A 17,986-nucleotide genomic window follows, 5' to 3' on the forward strand; every position below is an offset into this window, starting at 1 on the left:
AGAGTCGTCTTTTTCTCCCTCCACCTGGATTGCCTGTGTGGTGCAGAAGCACACGCTCTGACAGATGTTACAATGTCGTGTTCTCCCCAGGTTCACGTGCTGTGGCAGGTAACAGGCACACGTTTTGACACCACCTGACTCTTTAGTGCTGATGGACCCACACCCTTGTAGAAAACAGAATAAACTGCCGTCTCCTGCCCCAAAATCAGTGCTGATGTTCCTGAGTGGCTTTAGCTATAGCTATACCAGGTTCCAAAACTGTATGACGGACAGCCTCACAATTTATGAAATAACCGTGTGTTATGAAACTGGGAATACAGATGGTTTTTTTGCGTTTTTCTCCAGTTTTCACTAGAATAATGGAGGCCAAATCAGTCCAGACAAGTGCTGCGCAGTAACTGCAGTTGACATTGTCATACAGAGCCTGCAATAATTTTACTGGCTCTGAAAAGTTCAGTCTGTGGAACACAGCAGATATACCTGGAAAATCAGCACCCTTTCCATTCAGCATTTTGATTGCTGAAGTAAAAGCTATGGGCCTTTATTCAGGTGAGTCCTCACTCACAGGGGAGGTTTGCATGAGCAATGACTGCAGAGTTGGGTTTTATGAACTTATCATGATGATCACCATTATCAATTTTGCACTTTCTACTATTATCTGTGATTATTAATTGATGCTTAATGCCTTTTCCCAGCAGTTCTATCACCCTCGCAGCATCTCTGGGGAAATGTCACTCTCCTCAGTTTTACATGGTGAGCAGCTGAAGCATGTGCCCGGGCTGGGTCAGAATTTGCGCATCAGCCAGAATTCAGGAGTTCCAGGCTGCTGGTCCTCTTCTCAGATCACCGGATCCTACTTCTTCCTGCATCACAGCTACATTTTCAAACACGGTCTCCCGTAAGCCCTATGCCTGTGCAGTAATAAAGGGAGATTTTTTTTCTACGTGTTCCTGCCACAGAAATCAAATTAAATGGCAGCTTGCCTCTGACAGTCAACACAACAACTCTGTAGGTTACTCACCCCACACAGATAGATCTAAGGCTCCCATCACATGTGACTTGATTTATTTGTTTGGCATTGCAATCCTACACCCTGGTTCATAAACACTGTGTCAGGTTGCTGTATCCTCTTTACTCTGGCACCGATGAAAATTATAACACTACAGTACTATAGTATTTATAGACTTAAAATGTAGCAACCATGTCTTGCCAGACCTCATGAATACCCTAGAAAGGTTCTGAAGCATTACAGTACATTTAGACAAAACACTTGCCTTGTTCTGTTGTGTTTATTTTTTTTTAAACAAGATGTTGAAATCTAGACTAAGAAGAAAGGCTTGAAGTAACCTTGTTAAGAAAGGCAAGAAACCTTCTTAAGGCTATTACATTTTTTTTATGGTACTTATAAAAATGATCATTTCTTTGGCCAAATTCTAGCCAAGAAGACCTATCTTCTTGCCTAAACTTGTCACTTATCTCAAGTGAGTGTCAAAGTGCATAGCCTGTACCTGAACAGTTTTTCCTGTACACTATAGCTTTGTGCTGCTGTACAGTGGGCAGAGCGATTCCCACGTATGGGGCAAAGCTCGTCCTTGCTGCATAGCAAAACAAAACTTCCTTGGCCACAATGACTGAAGGTCAACAGGAGACCTATCATGGACTGTTCTGCTTATCACATGGTCATAAAGATGCAGCAGAGTAGAAACAAAAAATATAGGGTTGCCTTAAAGACAGTCTGACGTGCTTCTTGCTCACACCATTCCCCAACTGTTCAAAGGCAAATTAAGAATGTTTTGTCTTTTCTTTTTTCCTACGTTAGCGTGATGAGGCCAAGAGAAAAGTCTGGCTAGAACACTTAGCGTCACTTTGAAAACAAGAACAACTAGTGACGGTGCTTTAAAATTGTTTTCTGCTGTGAGAGCCTGACTGCTTTCCCTGTGATGGGAGATTTTAAACTGAAGAAATTTTTAGACAAGGATAAAAAAAGTTGCTTTCAGAAGAATACCTGGAGGTTCTTCTGGGCAGAAGGTGGTCAGTGTAAGTAAAAACTCAAATTGCTTAATCAAACTACATGAAAGTAAGTCTGCATTCTACCGAGCAAGACTTCAGTTTCCTAAGCTGACATGCAACTACTTCTAGTGTTGCTTAACTGTGAACAGGATTGAACATGTGCATTTCCAGGCTTTCAATTTAATACAGAGTTTCCACTTCTGCATTAGATATACTTTAGCGCTAAAATGGAATATTGGGATCTTAATAACTTTGCTTTAATAACACCTAAACTTTTAATTAATCTGCCAAGACAAATTACAGCCCGTAGCTCTTAGGTAACTATTGCAGACAGCTGAGACTCAACACCAATGCGTCTTCTGGGAAAGGGATTAATGGCAGCTGTGGAATGAGTCTGCTTTTTTCAGCAAAGGAAAAAAAACTCCATTAAACAATCACTGTGGCTAGAAGAAAGCTGAGTGCTAGTTTTATGGAGCAATCTTTAAATTACGACCAAATGAACTTGGGTATATGAATGGTTTCAGCAGGTCAGTCAAATTTAAAATTAAATATTATTGAATCAGAAACAGATTCTGATATTTACAGGGTGGTGGAAGAACACCCAGTGCGCTAGGCTGTCAGGCAGCCCACAAACAGCGTCCCTTCCTCCTTGGACAGCAGCAAATTGGTGCCTCTGTGCTGAACTGGCAGGCAATTTTACTGCCATAGAAAATTAGAGACCTGTTTAGTTAATATGTTCTTCTTAAGAAATTTCAGCTTCTTTCTGCTAGCAAGGAGAAACAGAGATTCCTGTTATTGTGGTGCCTACTACCAAGCCTTGAAGTGCACTTTACTGGAGTTTTAATGCCAGTACTCTGCTGAACTCCAGCTTGAGTAGTTTTGATGGTGCTCGAAGGTCTGTCACACAAAACTGCTGCATGGTGCTGCTGTGTGCTCTTCCATCATCCCTATACCTCTGCTCCAGAAAGAGAAAACAACCAACCAAGCAAATGAAAAACCTAAATAAAAAGAAGATCGAAGAAAGAAAATGAAGCAGGGAATTTCAAGCTTGTAATCCATCTTTGACACTGGGTAGAATCTCGTTACAGATGTAGTTACTAAAAAGGTCGACAAAATACTCATGAGATATTTAGGGCCTAACGATATTCAGCTCGTTGCTAAATACATCCCCTACAAGCATTCACTCTGAAACCACACAAAGCTACCATGCAATATGAGTATGTGCGTTAATACCTGCCCTCCAGGCATATTTAGGAGTTTAGGAATAACACAGGAAATCCTTACCAATAGCAGTAGTGAGAAAAGAAACCACTTCCGATTCCTTGCCATCGTTGTAGAAGGCTAAATGCCATATTCCTGAATCTAAATACTGGATAAACCCTGTCTCATGGCTGGACAAGGGCACAAAAGCTCTGTGTTGCCGCTGAGGTCCTTCTAAGCTTCTCGCCTCCTGTGTCAGTAGCCGCCTTCCATCAAGGAGCTCGACAAAGTCAAACTGAAACATAAAAAAGAGTGATGTTTGCATGTATTTCAGGCTTCCTCAAGCTTAGTGTCTTGCTCTGGGTCTGTCTTATGAGGGAGACAGACACACTTCACATCAAGTATTAGAAACGTACATCTACAGAAGCGTCGTAGGATTTTCCCTGGTAACTCACGTGCGTTTCTGGACTACCTGCGAATAACCATTTTGGAAATAGCTAGTAGATGAATGTATTTTTCTGTAACTACATGAATCAAGAAATCATCTTTATTTTGAATATGATTTGGGGCCTATTGACCCTACTAATGTGTTCTCATCCTGTAGAAACGTAGGCAGGGAAACATGAGGTCCAGGGACCATGCCTAAATTGCACTCTAAGTATAATGAGAAGCTTTTTTTTAGCTTCTTTGGGCCTTGTCTAATAAGGCAAACAGACAGGAAAATGTATCCAGCCTGACTGGGTTGTTTGCCAGAATTGCTATGGCTCAGCAAGAAAAAGATAAGAGGTATTTGTCAGTAAATTCTGGTAGAGGTCTTGCAGAAGTACTTTGCTTAGTCAGAAAGGGTTTTGTCTTAAAACAGTAGCAAAAGTGGTTAAAAGATTGTAGAAGATGAAGGTGGAAAAGACATAATGTAATATATAAGTCCCATATAGGGGGGTGGCTTTTGGAAGTTTTCCTCAAAAGGACATAGTTATTTTTTGCCAGGGTAACTTCAGCTTTGATTTTGCTACTAGTATTGCAACTACCTTTAGTTCCCTACGTAAATAACTTCCCACTGACTTTCTGCAACAATTGTATTTTGCCTGATAATATATTAATGGGACGAGTCAGATACAAGCCTAGTATCATCACAAATGCTAAGTGAAGCTTATCTAACCTGACTTCTATTGTGTGTTTAGGTGAGCAGGACATCTTGAGAGCAGAATCCAGCAGTTAGGGCACAGCCTAGCTTTTCTGTTCCCTGACTTCACTTGTGACACGGTTTTAGCTGGCATAGAGTTAATGTTCTTCACTGTAGCTGGTGTAGTGCTGTGTTTTGGATTTAGTATGAGAGCAGTGGTGATAATGCGGAGATGTTTTAGTTGTTGCTAAGCAGTGCTCACACTAGTCAAGGACTTTTTCTGCTCCCCACGTTCTGCCAGTGCACAAGGAGCTGGGAGGGGACACAGCTGGGACAGCTGACCCCGACTGACCCCAGGGATGTCCCACACCATATAACATCATGCTCAGCACAGAAAGCTGGGGGAAAAAGGAAGGGGGAAAGTTTGGAGTAATGGCATTTGTCTTCCCAAGTAACCGTTATGTGTGACGGAGCCCTGCTTTCCTGGGGATGGCTGAGCGCCTGCCTCCCATGGGAAGGAGTGAATGAATTCCTTGTTTTGCTTTGCCTGCACGTGTGGCTTTTGCTTTCCCTATTAAATTGTCTTTATCTCAACCCGCGACTTTCCTCACTTTTGTTCTTCTGATTCTCTCCCCCGTCCCACCAGGGGGGAGTGGGCGAGCGGCTGAGTGGGGCTAAACCACGACAACTTGGTTTTGCCTCTCTCATCCAGTGGGTCAAATAAGCTTGTAGTTCTTGGCAGAAAGGTGGAAAACATGCAGAAAGAAACAACCCACTTATTTTTGTACTGGTAACTGTTGCTGTACTGAATGGTTGCTGAGTGTTGGCTGAGTGTGGCAACAATATTTAGGCTTCTTGTCCCTTTTGACTTTACTGTAACAAAATTCAGGTGCTTTTGTTATAATACTAAGTTGTCTGGTATGGTCTTCAACGTCAGCCAAGAGAAGGACTTGATGACATGTTCTTTCCTCATTCTTACAAAAATTTAACAACGTTAAAAACAATTAAAAGTGTTTACTTCCAACAACCTTTTGAGAAATAAGCTTTATAAGACACAGCTTGCACATGAAATGACAAAATTTGTCCCTAGACTATTTTAATTACTATCTTCTTAATTATTTATTTACATGAAATCAGTTTTGAGCCTTGCTTTTTTTCCCCATCTTTTTACTATATTTCAGTATACAGAACACTTAAATTTGATGCTGAAGTGCCTTCTGAGAATGTAAAAGCTGGCACACCTGCAAAGGACATTCCTTTTGGGTGTCTATCCAAGTTAGCTTTGTCCGAGACAGTGTTTCTGTTTTGAAGAAATATAATGTAAATAAACTTATAAAAATGTAACACAAAAATATAAAAACTAGAAATGTAATGTAAATTTAAAATCTAAAAATATATAATTAAAACTATGTTTCTGTTTTGAAAAAATATAATGCTTTAGTGATTTTAAGTTTAAGACGATCCTAGTGAGAGGTTGGTCTGAATGACACTGTGTGAGCCAGGTGTTTGTAGACCCTCTGAGGACGAGCTGTGGTCTAGGCTGGTTCCCCATCGGCTCTCAGTATGGGTATGGCACAGCTGAGAAGGGCAGAGACAGAGGATATCACAGTGCTCTTTGGTTGCTGGAAATGTCTCCACGGGGTTGAGTCTGACTGAGGAACACATTGGCCAGGTGTGCCGCAGAAGTTAAAACCAGTAAGAGAAAAACCCACATATTTCCGTTTCCATTTTGGAGCATGTCGGGACAGATTGACTAAAGTTTTAAAAGGTGGAGGTAACTGCAGACACCTCAGGTAAAGTTCATCTCACCAAGCGCTGACATCTCCGCGGCAGCTTGAATTAGTTTTCTAGAACGACTAGACTCTAGTCAAAGAAAGAGACACTTCTAGAATACAAACTGCCTCATCCTAAAGTTGGCATCTAAGAAATGCCTCATGGATTGTGCCTGACGAGCATCCGTTTCTTGCTACATACTAGATGTAGATGCTTAAAGCTTAGTGACAGGAAAACAGTTTCAAGGCACGCAGCGACGGGGAGCTGCTGTTGTTACAGTCCTGTCTGGGTGACGCTTACCTGGGGCTTCCTGCCAGAAGTAAAAGTTTATTTTTATAAGTATTTGCAAGATGCTGCTGCAGATGTTGATGATGTAGCCAAGTTACTTGTTACTAGTTGTAAATATCAACTGAACCTCAAATGGATTGTGCTTTATTGGATTTCAATACATTCAGAGATTTTCAACATGCAAATAGTTATTGCAAGCAAGGAAATAATAGATAAAACACCATGTTAATAAATTAATATTGTACAAATGGAAAAATGCCTCCCATGGGCTGTGATGGCTAATCCCTAGTATTTGTAATTTAACAAAGTTTGGCCTAAGTTAAAAACAGTTTAGAAAATTATTTGCTCTAGGAAGATTAAATCTAATAGACCATAATAAAATTGTGTCACTTTTATTTTCATTTGTTGAGAAGAATGAGAAGAAATACCTTTAGGTAACAGTAAACTAGTTTGGGCTTCTGCAGGCTCTGTTTGGAAGACTACAGAAATTTGGAGCTTGCGTTTTCTTCCTACTTATTAGCATCGATGGTTGTTGGCAACCTCGACTAGAAGATAGGACACCACAGACAGAGAAATTTTCCCAAAGAGAATCTGGAAGAGTTTGTTGTTTGAGCATGGATAAATACATGACTTCTAACATTTTACCAAATTCAGGAATATACGCTAAGGGTCTACAGCCTTGGGATCAATTCAGAGATCCTGAGGAAGAACAGACTATGTTAAGGCCCACACCACAGAAGATGGATTATCTAAACATAAGAAATATCTAATTATCTAACACAGAATAAATCTGGTTATCAGCTAGAATTTTACTACTGCATTCAATAGATAGGCTGGGGGAAAAAGTTGACCCTTTATTCAATTCTTCCAGGGGAGATTGTATCACTGCTCTAAGCATACATTTTGCCAAAGTCTTGTTTATGAAATTCCTTACAAAATTTGGAAATACAAAACTCATTTGGCAGATTTATGGGGTGCAGCAGATACTCTGGATTATGCAAGAGAAAAGATGAGATTTGTGTAATACGTACTGACTATGAGAGACAAGTGTACAGTTTCAACACAGAAAACAGGTTACCTATTTAATGGCTCTGAAGGCTATTAAGCTACGGTGAGATTAATTATTAAGGATTAAACTTCATATAAAAATATACAGAAGGAGAACAATGTTTTAACTGACAGCAGGTTTATAAAACAATAAATCTAAGAAAAGGGATCATTTCAAAACTAAATTAAATATTAACAGGTAATATATCAATATTGTTTCAAAATCTGCAGTTTCATTACGTTATTTCTTCAGAACAGGATGCTTTGGGGATCTGTTTCTATTAGTGTACTATGACTTTTATTGTTTGAATAAAAATGTCCCTCTGGTCATTTCTGGTAAGGTTTTTGGCCACATTATGATTTTTTTATATACTTGGCAGCTCTCAAGCAGTGGCTACGCAAAAAGCAGCGCTCAGAAAGACTCTGAGCAAGTGCGTTGCCTCCTCCAGCACATAATATTGACAGGCGTGTCCCACCTCCCACATTTAAGGTCTCAGTCTCAGCTGAGGCTTCAACTGATACGCAACTAAGCTGTTTTAAATGGGAAAGGTCCTGACACTGAAAATAACTCAGAATATCCCAACAAAAATGAGGTTAAAGAAAAACCAGCAGCAATGGCGAAGTGTGGCCAGCAGGGCGAGGGAGGTTCTCCTCCCCCTCTGCTCTGCCCCAGTGAGGCCACATCTGCAGGGCTGCGGCCAGTTCTGGGCCCCCCAGTGCAAGAAGGGCAGGGAACTGCTGGAGCAAGGCCAGCGCAGAGCTGCCAAGGGGATCAGGGGCTGGAGCATCTCCCTCGTGAGGAAAGGCTGAGACACCTGGGCTTGTTCAGCCTGGAGGAGAGAAGGCTGAGGGGGGTCTCATCAATGCCTATAAATATCTGAAGGGTGGGTGTCAGGAGGATGGGCCGGACTATCTCCAGTGGTACCAGGAACAATGGCACATGTTAGAACATGGGAAGTTCCACCTGAGCATGAGGAGAAACCCCTTTGCTGTGCGGGTGCCAGAGCAGGGGCACAGGCTGCCCAGAGAGGCTGTGGGGTCCCATCCCTGGAGACATTCACCCCCCGCCTGGACGCGGCCCTGTGCCCCTGCTCCGGGTGTGCCTGCTCCAGCAGGGGGTGGGACGGGATGATCTCCAGAGGGCCCTTCCAACCCCCACCAGCCTGGGATTCTGTGTGGGCTTCTTAATTGCTTAAAACATTGCTACAGTTGGGTGTAGCGCCTTGCTACATTTAAAGATTTTGGTTTGAGTTTTAGGTGTTAAATTTTACATTTGTTATTAAAACAACTGAAACTATTACGATACTAACTCCTGTTCCACAACAGAAATTAATAATGATAATAAACAAGTAAAATCAGAGTTAATGCAGACTTCTGATCTACGGTTGGTATATGTGACCATGACTTGAGTCTTTATTTAAATAATACAGGAGTTTTAAGTTTTAAATGCTTGAATCCCCGTAAAAAGAGACTGATTAAAAATGGGCAATAACAGCACTGCTGTGTCACTGAATTTATGATCTGCTGATCCTATCAAAATATTTTAATTCTGCAGAAAAGTAGGCAGAGCAAGTGTAGATTTTTGACACCTCTTTGACATAAATAAGTTGCAGGTGTGTTAATATGTAGAAAATACCATATTACCCAGAAAGACTGTAACAAACATATTTGTTTGTTCAAAAAGAAAATAAAGGCAGGGTATTTCTATAAATCTCGAAGAGCTGATCGGTTGGTAGGCTTTTCAGTTAATAGTGGAGGGCAAGGGTAAGGTACATTAATATAAACTTGGTAATACTTTGATAACTTGCTGATGCAAGTGGGAGTAAGATGCTCTGCATTGCCAGTGAGAGTTATGCCCTAATGTATTAATCAACCCAGTTAAGAGCAGATTAGAAACTGAAATGGAAAGTAGAGAAAATAATGTACAAAATCCTTATTTAAACGGATGATTCTTCAGAGCTTTTCCCAGAAGGTGATTTCTTGACATGGCTTTTGCCAAGGTGTGTCAAGAAAAGCAACTGCTTTCATTTTAGTCCTACAGAATGACTGTATCTTTATTTCTGCTTAAGCAAGCCAGTGGCTTTCTGTAAAAATTTTATTTTCTCTGGTTACACACCAATTGCTGGGCCCTGACCTATCTCAGTCTAATCTCACAGTCAACATGCATAATGTGAAGAGTTGGCTCACGGCATTTCAGCGCAGATGACAAAAGCGGATCTTGCTCCCATGAGGGTGAGAGACTGGGGTCTTGCTGCTTTTACCATGAGAGGGGACAGGCAGCGGATGAAAGAGGGAGGGACTCCTGAGATACAAGAGACAGCTTAAGAGATGATTCTTTTTGATGTAGTTTGAGTGTGACGGCTGCTGCAGGGGGCACTGGATGGAGAGGTGGTATCACATGCTGCCAGGAGCAACTAGCTGAAACCCTCAGCGACCACCAGCCCATAGAACCCTTTTCCTGCTCTGGCAGCTTGCCTTAGGCAACTGCCTGCTTTGCCTGTGCCTAGAGCCCACCAGGTTAATGTGTATAAATTTTGCAATAGTCACTTGATAATCTTTCTCCGGAGAGATGACCTTTAACATCTTGCAAGCATGCAACAAATGCTTGAAAGATACAGCTGAAATAAAACAATAAGCCATAAGATCGTACAACTTCAGACAACTATTTAATTGAAATGAGGTCCCGTTACCTGTGTATGTGATGGTGGGAGGCCTTTTCTGCCATAGATGCCAACCAGGGCGGCCTTTCCTAAAGACACATTGAATTTCAGATGCACCGGGTGGTCGATGAACACCTGAGATCTCCAAAAGGTACCAGGAGGGATCTTCTGTGTGGCTCGTCTGCCAACATCAATTTCTCCAGAGTCTATAAAACTGTCGTCTGGAAAGAAACTACTGGGCTTTCCTGCCAAAACACAGGAACAAAAATCTTGGATTAGCCTCAGATCCTAAAAGTAATCCAGTCATACTGGTATCTCTGACACTGATCTTGAGAATCTGTCTATTAGTGTCCTGAGATCTTCCGAGTACTTTGTCTGGCCAATCCATACGATTATGGGAGGAAAACTGGCAGGGTTATTCCTGGCTTCAGTAACTGTTTTGTTGGAAAACACGAACACGGGAAGATCAACCTGGAGAGAAATGGCCTTTTGTTTAAATTCTAACATCGGAGAGTGTGTAATTACATTCTTAAGATAAGAAAAAATCATCTGACATTATATCCTAAATGAATGTAAGTTCACGGACGGAGAAGTCATCATTAAATTAGCAAAGAGAAGTGTAGTAAGAGTGAGGCAGACATGTGTCACAGAATGGAATGGTAGTGTGGAGGAGAGCAGCATGAACGATGCCTAAGTGGGGAAAGGAAAATGTTTCTCTATTCAATTAATTCTCGACAGTGGTAACAGTATTCGGGATTTGTTCAACAGTCCAAAAAACAGATAAAGAAAAAAAAAAGACAGAGAAAAATGAAGGAAATCATACCCTGCACTTGAGTAACACCTACTAAGAAACATGAGAGGTTTTAATTGGGTTTCAATACAATCTTTAAAGTGTGTTATGGTTATCCATCTTCTCTCAGAAGACAAGCAAATGGAGGCATCTGTTTCTTAAAGCGACCACCAGGCTGGAGAGCCTGGGTATGCAGCTGGCAATCAGTACACGCCGCAGTGTCCAAGGGAGTCAGCAGGGAGCTCGGCATCCCCGGAAAACACGTCTGACAAATTCCAGGTTGGACACTCGTACACTCACAGTTCTCAAACTGGTGGCCGCTTCCAAAAATTTGGACCTAAAGGAAGCCCAGGGAACGACGGGCAGAAGGAAAAATATAATGCGAGAGTGGTGCCTTTTCAGCCTTTGCTATGAGCAGTGGCCACAGCTTTACCTGCCGTGCACAGGGACGATGAAGTGGCGCCTGCTCAGCAAACAGTCTCTACGTAAGGACGCTTCTAGCTAAAAGGTATGCAGTAGCGTCACCTGGAAGATTTTGGCTTTAGTAAGGAGAACACCATGGCACCATCGAGGACTAATTATGCACTTTAGAAATGCAAATAAATCTGTTATCTCTTTTCTGTGCCGCTACAGCACTCTGTGCTTCACAGATCGAGCGATTCCAACAAAACGAGCAGGGAACTTTCAGGAACATACAATCTTTTGTAGGAAAATCACATTGTGAGATTTTTTTTCTTCCAGAACCTACATTTCAGAAACAGGAAACAAAAATATCTTTTCCCACCATTGGGAATTCAAGTCAAACAGTCTTAGAGTTCAGTTGTCATGTTGAAAAAGTGATGAGTAGAAAAAACATTCATTTTATTGTTTCAGACTATAGTATTTCCTTTACTATTATTTAATACTAATTATAATATTTCCTTAAACTTCTCTGTATACCATCCCAACATAAACTCTCCAGAGAAACGGATGTAAACCATTAGCTGCCTCTGTAAAATACATCTAGAAATTATATGCGTATTAACTGTTAAGAAGAAGTCTCTGAAGATGTTTCTTTGTAGGATGGAGAATTTTTATCTTTTTTATCTTTTTTAATCTTTTTTTTTTTTTTTAATGCTAAAACTTTTTAGCAGAACTTTTGGTCCAAATAAGACTAACCCCTGATTTAAGGTTGGCAGCTGCTTAAGGACAGTGTTGGAGCAGGACTTGATGGCAAGTTTCATTTCTGTGCTATCTTGTGGCAGGAGTTTTATGCATACCAGCCCAGTCTAGAAAGCAAAGGGTATATACATGCTCATAGAAAAAAAGCTATTGGTAATTTTATAAGATCCTCATTTATCTTTGTTCATCTCATTCAAATAAATACAGGGGGAAAATCTGCTGACGTCTTATCCTTTTTTAGTCAAAGTATATATTAGTAGAGATAATCAGCAGCAGCTTAGGTAAATGGACATTCTTTCCGAATCATTTTGTGCTGATAGAGCACAATTGTGCCATGAAAATCAACTAGCTTGATTCTGAAGGGGATTACTTTATCAACTGGATTGCTAATATTTATCTGCCATACTATAAATTACTTTTCACACTGTCAGGATTAAAGGAAACAGTTCCCATGTCTTCATGCAAAGTTTCTTATTCCATTATTGTAAGATGAAAAGATTTGGGATTCTATTAAAAAAGAGCTAAAGGCATCACTTTTTGGTTCAAATGAAGGATACATTTTTCTGATTACTACTGACATGTTTTATAGATTCTTAGAAATTCAGATGCAAACCTAATGTATTTGATTTGTGCTCTGATTGTTCATTAATAAAAACTGTACATCGGAGTGAGTCAGGGACGGTGAGAATGTGGTACGAGAGATGGTGCCATGCGAGAGGTCGCTCGGAGAAAATGAGCGCAGCGTCTATTCTGCCTGTACAGGGAGCAGCGCTCACTCGTGGCAGCAAAAATGCTTCTGTGATTGCAAAAGACAATTTCACAGAATTAACTGTCTGTACACACGGTTACAAAGTTTATGTCTCCACTTGGTGGACAGGTGTGTGTCTGAGAAGCTGATATCCTAAGAGCTGTTGTGTTGCCAGCAGTCGACATTTATCCTGATACACAAGTCCTAAGCAAGGCTGTCTCCACCAGGCTGAATTCAGCCCCTGAAACCCATCCGTGCTTCATCAGTTTTTAACCTGGAGTAGGATCAGGCCCTATGGACTGGATCCTTCGTAAAGAAAGTACAGTAAGAAAGCCATTTCAGCTTCTACTCAGAAATTAGGTTTTAATCAGAATATCTGACTCCTTAAAATTAACTTCAGGTCTGAATTCTTAATTGGGTTGTCAAATTACTTTGCTCTTTCCACACATTACCGTGAACTCTTTAGCTGCCGTAGCAACTATTCCTAATTTATTTGGATATCAAAATGGACTATTTCATTTCAGGCCTTGCTGAATCTGCTTGTGTTTTTGACAGCAAGGTACCCTGACTCATCAAAACACTTAAGAACACACTTACATTTCTCTGACTTCAATTGCAGTTAATTACATGCTTAAAGGTAAGCGTGTGATTAAGTGCTTTGCTAAACAGGGATGAGCTTAAACACAGGTAAATGCGGTGCTGGAGCACAGCCACAGACGGGAAGGAAGGACTGTTACTGAGAATTGGCAGGACATTGGTAATGATTCATTCAGATCAGCTGTGAGGATCTTCTAACACATTCCAGCTTATTTTGTTGTGATCAAGACAACTTTCAAATATCTTGCAATCCATTTCGTAATAACTTTCAATCACAAACACGCTGGTTTAGAATGGCAGCCACACAACGCTGCTAGCCGAGAATTAGTTGCAGAGTCACCTGATGGGGAGAGAGGTGCATTTTAAGGCTGGGCAGTGTTAGTCCTGCAATAAAGATCTTGTCTTGATGTGTTTTTTTAGTCAGGACAAGATATTCTCTAAAGCCTACCAATTCCCTAAGATCTATACGAAGCACTAACCTGAGGGGTCTTTTAATGACATAACTAGGGTATTTCCCAGATTTCTCTTTCAGCAGAGCTTTTTGGAAGCAATTAAAACTTCTAATTATGTCACTGTAAGCATGGCTGAAAAAGAAATCAAGCGGAGGTCTTTGATTTGGACGGCAGCTTCGGATACATCCATTTATTTTCATTTTGACTTTTAAAAGGAAACAGACAGATCAAAACTAGATGCCTCAAAAATAAAACATATGGCAAGTTAGGGAGGGGGGGGAAAGGATCTGTCATGAAGTATTTTTGAATACGACAGCAGGGATATCTGCAGCTTGCTGTACTGCCTGGTAAGGTTTGCTGAGAATAACCCGCTTAGCTGATTTTTCCTTGCGGGAACTTGATGTCAGCCATCAGTTGCTAGTAAATACACTGTTTTAAGGAACACACATAATTATGGCCTTTATTTGGATTAATAGAGACAGATAAGCTCTTAAAGAACAAAATGTTACAAATAATTTAAATTAAACATGTAAACATTGGCTCTCAGCCAGAATTTAGGGAACTGTGTGGAAACTTTAGAGCTCAATGAGTTGCCAGAACAGTAGCATGCTTCTTATCTCTTACCCACAAAACCTCCTCCCCCAAAATAACTACCAAAAATTACTTCATTTTTACTGGAAACTGTTAACCTCGTATAAAGCAGCTTGACACACAAACAAAGCAGCTTTCTGAAAATGGGAATTTCTCATTTCTCCAGCTGAGTCTTGGGAGGGATAAAACACCTCTCTCTTGCAGAGCTTACAGGTCCTTTCAGCAGTGCTGACTCTATACAAGGCACAGTGAGATGGAAACCTGCTGGATAATGCACTGCTGGACTGACGACCCGTCAGTTGCTTCTAATTTCAGTTAAAATTGCAAGCTGTTGACATCGTGATCCTTTGTGGAGACTGGGCTTTTTATCTGGCTACTTCAGCAAAGAGATGTCCAACTCTGGAGTGCCAAAACTCACAGTGTAATAGCTCTTAGTAAATATTTTGGTCCTCAAAACACGTGGTACTAGGTGACAATGAGTAGGTAAACCCAAACATTTTTGTACTGCTATAGAGAAAACTTGATCCAATGATCCAGGAATCATTTAATTTTCAAGACACATATTTTTTCCCATGAAAACAGCCACTCGAGGAAGGGTTTTCATGCTGGCCTTCTGTAGCCTGTGAGATATGGCACAGATGGTTCCACCTTGAGAATGCCTTAGATGTGTGGTGAGGGATGCACACAGTTGTATCACGTTAGTGGACATTAGAAGGGTATGAAACTTAGAAACATACGGAAAAAAGACCGACGACGACTAGTTCTAGATGTGAAAGACTGGGAAAAGCACCTGATGATGGCAGCATTGAGGGTTATGGAACATGAGATTGGATGGCTGGAGTTCAGAGGCAGACAGAGGACTCACAACATGGACACACACCAACCATACCTTCACTGGTTCCTTTGCCTTTCCTGTCAGGTAACTCTAACCCTGTGCCCCCCGAAGGATATAAGGAGACGTCCGTTGGCACTGGCCAACTGCTGGCTGTGTCTTCCGTGATTTCATACATCTGCCCTTCCATCGGCTGCAGGTGCCAGTTTAGGCCAAACAGGTGCATGGCTGTGGTGAGCAATGAGAAAAGTCATCTTTTTCTGTTCGGGTGAGTTTCAGAACTACAGGGGCACTTTCTAAACCCTCGCTCCATTGCCTCTTTAGTGGTCATTGCTTTAGGACAAGAATGGGATCAATGCAATTATACAGCCCCTGATGCTTCTACCATACTAGCTCCCTAGGTCCTTCCACCCACATAACCTCATTTTAGATCACCTGTACCAATCCACTCTGCTTCTTCCAGTAGAACCACTCCTGACCTATGGCCTGCATGAGAGAATAACCAGGCACAGTGTTTCAGAAAGCTCCCAAGGCTGGGGTGACAATGCAGTGAACACAGAAATACAAGGACTATTATTTATCAACATACCAAGAAATCCCAGGAATCTGCTCTCTGAATCGTTCTGCTGTATTCATAGGGTATTATATAGGTTCCTTTTTTTTTTTTTAACCCACCAATTATAGACAGAAGCTCTTACAGACATCTTCGATGGTTTTCCCTTAATAAGACCAAGTAAAAACTAAGGCAATTTAAGATCTATGTTGCACATGTGCCTTGGCGCTCAGCACCACAACTGACTATGACTGAGCGCTCCTTAGTACAACTCAGCTTCTCCTACTCAGATCAAAGATACATCCTCAAGATCTGAAAACAAGCGGCACAATTCAGATTTGTGTGATATTAGGGCAGAGCTCTCTGTAGGTTTCTGGGCCATGCAAAGTCATCCAGTGCACATGTGAATCTATTTCAAGGCATTACATAAAGACAAGTGAAGTTAAGGAACAAGACAGAATACTTAAAAAGCAAACACATGTATGAGGAGTATGGAAAATCATATGCTTATGCGACTAATACTTGCCTCTTGAAAAATATAAAGTAAAAGAATGTGGATTCCTATATCAGTTCTTTCATCCCCAACACAAACATTTCGTACTCAATCAGTATCCAGTTTAGCTTCAGGCTCTGCACAGCTAAATGATCCGATATTTGCTACACTTGGATTGACATTTCTTTTTTAAGGGAACGCCTTGATATTTTACACTATAGTTTCTCCAAGAAACTGTACAATGGCACCGGCATCACGGCCATTTAACATAAACAAAAATAGTCAAAACTGGCAAAGAAATAGAGCATTTCCGTCACCTATAGTTCTCATTTTATTCACAAAGATACATCTGAGCTTGGCAAACACTGTCAGGGACAAGTGGTTAGTTTGTTTAAACCTGTGTGTCAAGAACAACCTTTCCAAGAGGATTGAAAAGTAACTGGAGTAGTTCTCCAGAAACAGCATGTTTAGGTGATTTAGCAAAATTGGTGATTTTTTTCCACTTCAGAGTCAATTAGGTCATCTATCATTTACTAACATGAATAAGTTTGTCTTTGCACTACTACAACATCGCAAAACACAATGAGAGCAAAACTCTCCTTTTACCATTTAAGCGGGTAATGGGTCTGTAATGAATTCTTAACGTTTAGAAATACTCTCCTGAAACTCCCAGACAGCAAGGAAACACAGCGAGGAGGGTCTCCCGCAGACCCGTTCAAACCTTGAACATTTTTATATGGGTACACATGCCAAGAAGGAATGCCACCAACACAACTGGTAATTCAACCAGGATACTTCAGGCAGAGTGGCCAGTATTTTCACCTGAAAGGAGCATATTTATTTGGCAGAGAAACTGTGCATGGGAAGAGAGGAAATCAGACTAGAAGCAAGGAATTTGCATCAAGCATTTGGCATCGCTTTGTTTGCATAATCTCTTGGTGTTTATATGGCCCTCATCATCAGAGTGCCCGGGCACTTCATTGCTAGTAACCTCATAAAACTTCATCAGGTAGGAATCTGTTATTTCTCCTTCACAGGAAGGACAGACTACAGCAGATTAAAGGACTGACTTCAGTTCGCTTGTTTGGGCATTAAAATGCGATTGTGTGTTAATTCACTTAACTTTGTGCTCACAGGTCCACAAGCCCTAACAGGCATTTCCCACACCCCCCACCGCCAGTGGTTTTCATGCTAAGCTCAGTACTGGACACTGCCTGAGAATGGCACCAGGCTGGACCTCTGCATGGACCGGAGAGCTACCCAAGTCCCGCTGAGCTGTTCAGAGCTCAGGGCCTTAGGTGCTCTGAGCATGTACGAGTTCCCATGTTTAACCACATGGATGTTTGTAGTTCAACGCAGAATGAAAACCATGCGGTTCGCACCCCAAACTCAGGCGATCCTAGACAGCAAGCAGTCTGGCTGCCTCTGCTGGCCCCAGGTGCTTAATCCCAACTCCACCTACCAGGTGGCCTTGTATTACAATGACTTGCACGAGCTTATACTGGGCACCACTGGTTCAGGCAGGAATTGAGACAGTGGGTTTTTTTTCACCAGACCGTTTGAATTGCTCTGTCCTTTGGATATCACAGCCTAAGTGCCACACAAACTCTTAGGAACACATTGAAAGGCCATTGTTTCCCCAGAAGGATATTGTTTCCCTTCCTCTCC

At 41.4% G+C, this 17,986-nt stretch overlaps 1 protein-coding gene across 6 annotated transcripts in view; it reads right to left on the reverse strand.

Moving 5' to 3' along the window:
* TENM4 (teneurin transmembrane protein 4) overlaps positions 1-17,986 on the reverse strand; it is a 609,630-nt gene that overhangs the window by 171,190 nt on the left and 420,454 nt on the right. For all 6 annotated transcript variants that reach the window (XM_075076073.1, XM_075076149.1, XM_075076381.1 and 3 more), the window contains 3 exons: positions 15,330-15,500; positions 10,132-10,346; positions 3,295-3,505 (listed from right to left, as the gene is read on the reverse strand). In XM_075076073.1, the coding sequence (XP_074932174.1) occupies positions 3,295-3,505; positions 10,132-10,346; positions 15,330-15,500 (597 nt within the window). The remainder of the gene's footprint in view (positions 1-3,294; positions 3,506-10,131; positions 10,347-15,329; positions 15,501-17,986) is intronic.

Source organism: Phalacrocorax aristotelis, chromosome 1, assembly GCF_949628215.1.
Source record: "Phalacrocorax aristotelis chromosome 1, bGulAri2.1, whole genome shotgun sequence".
Classification (NCBI taxonomy): domain Eukaryota; kingdom Metazoa; phylum Chordata; class Aves; order Suliformes; family Phalacrocoracidae; genus Phalacrocorax; species Phalacrocorax aristotelis.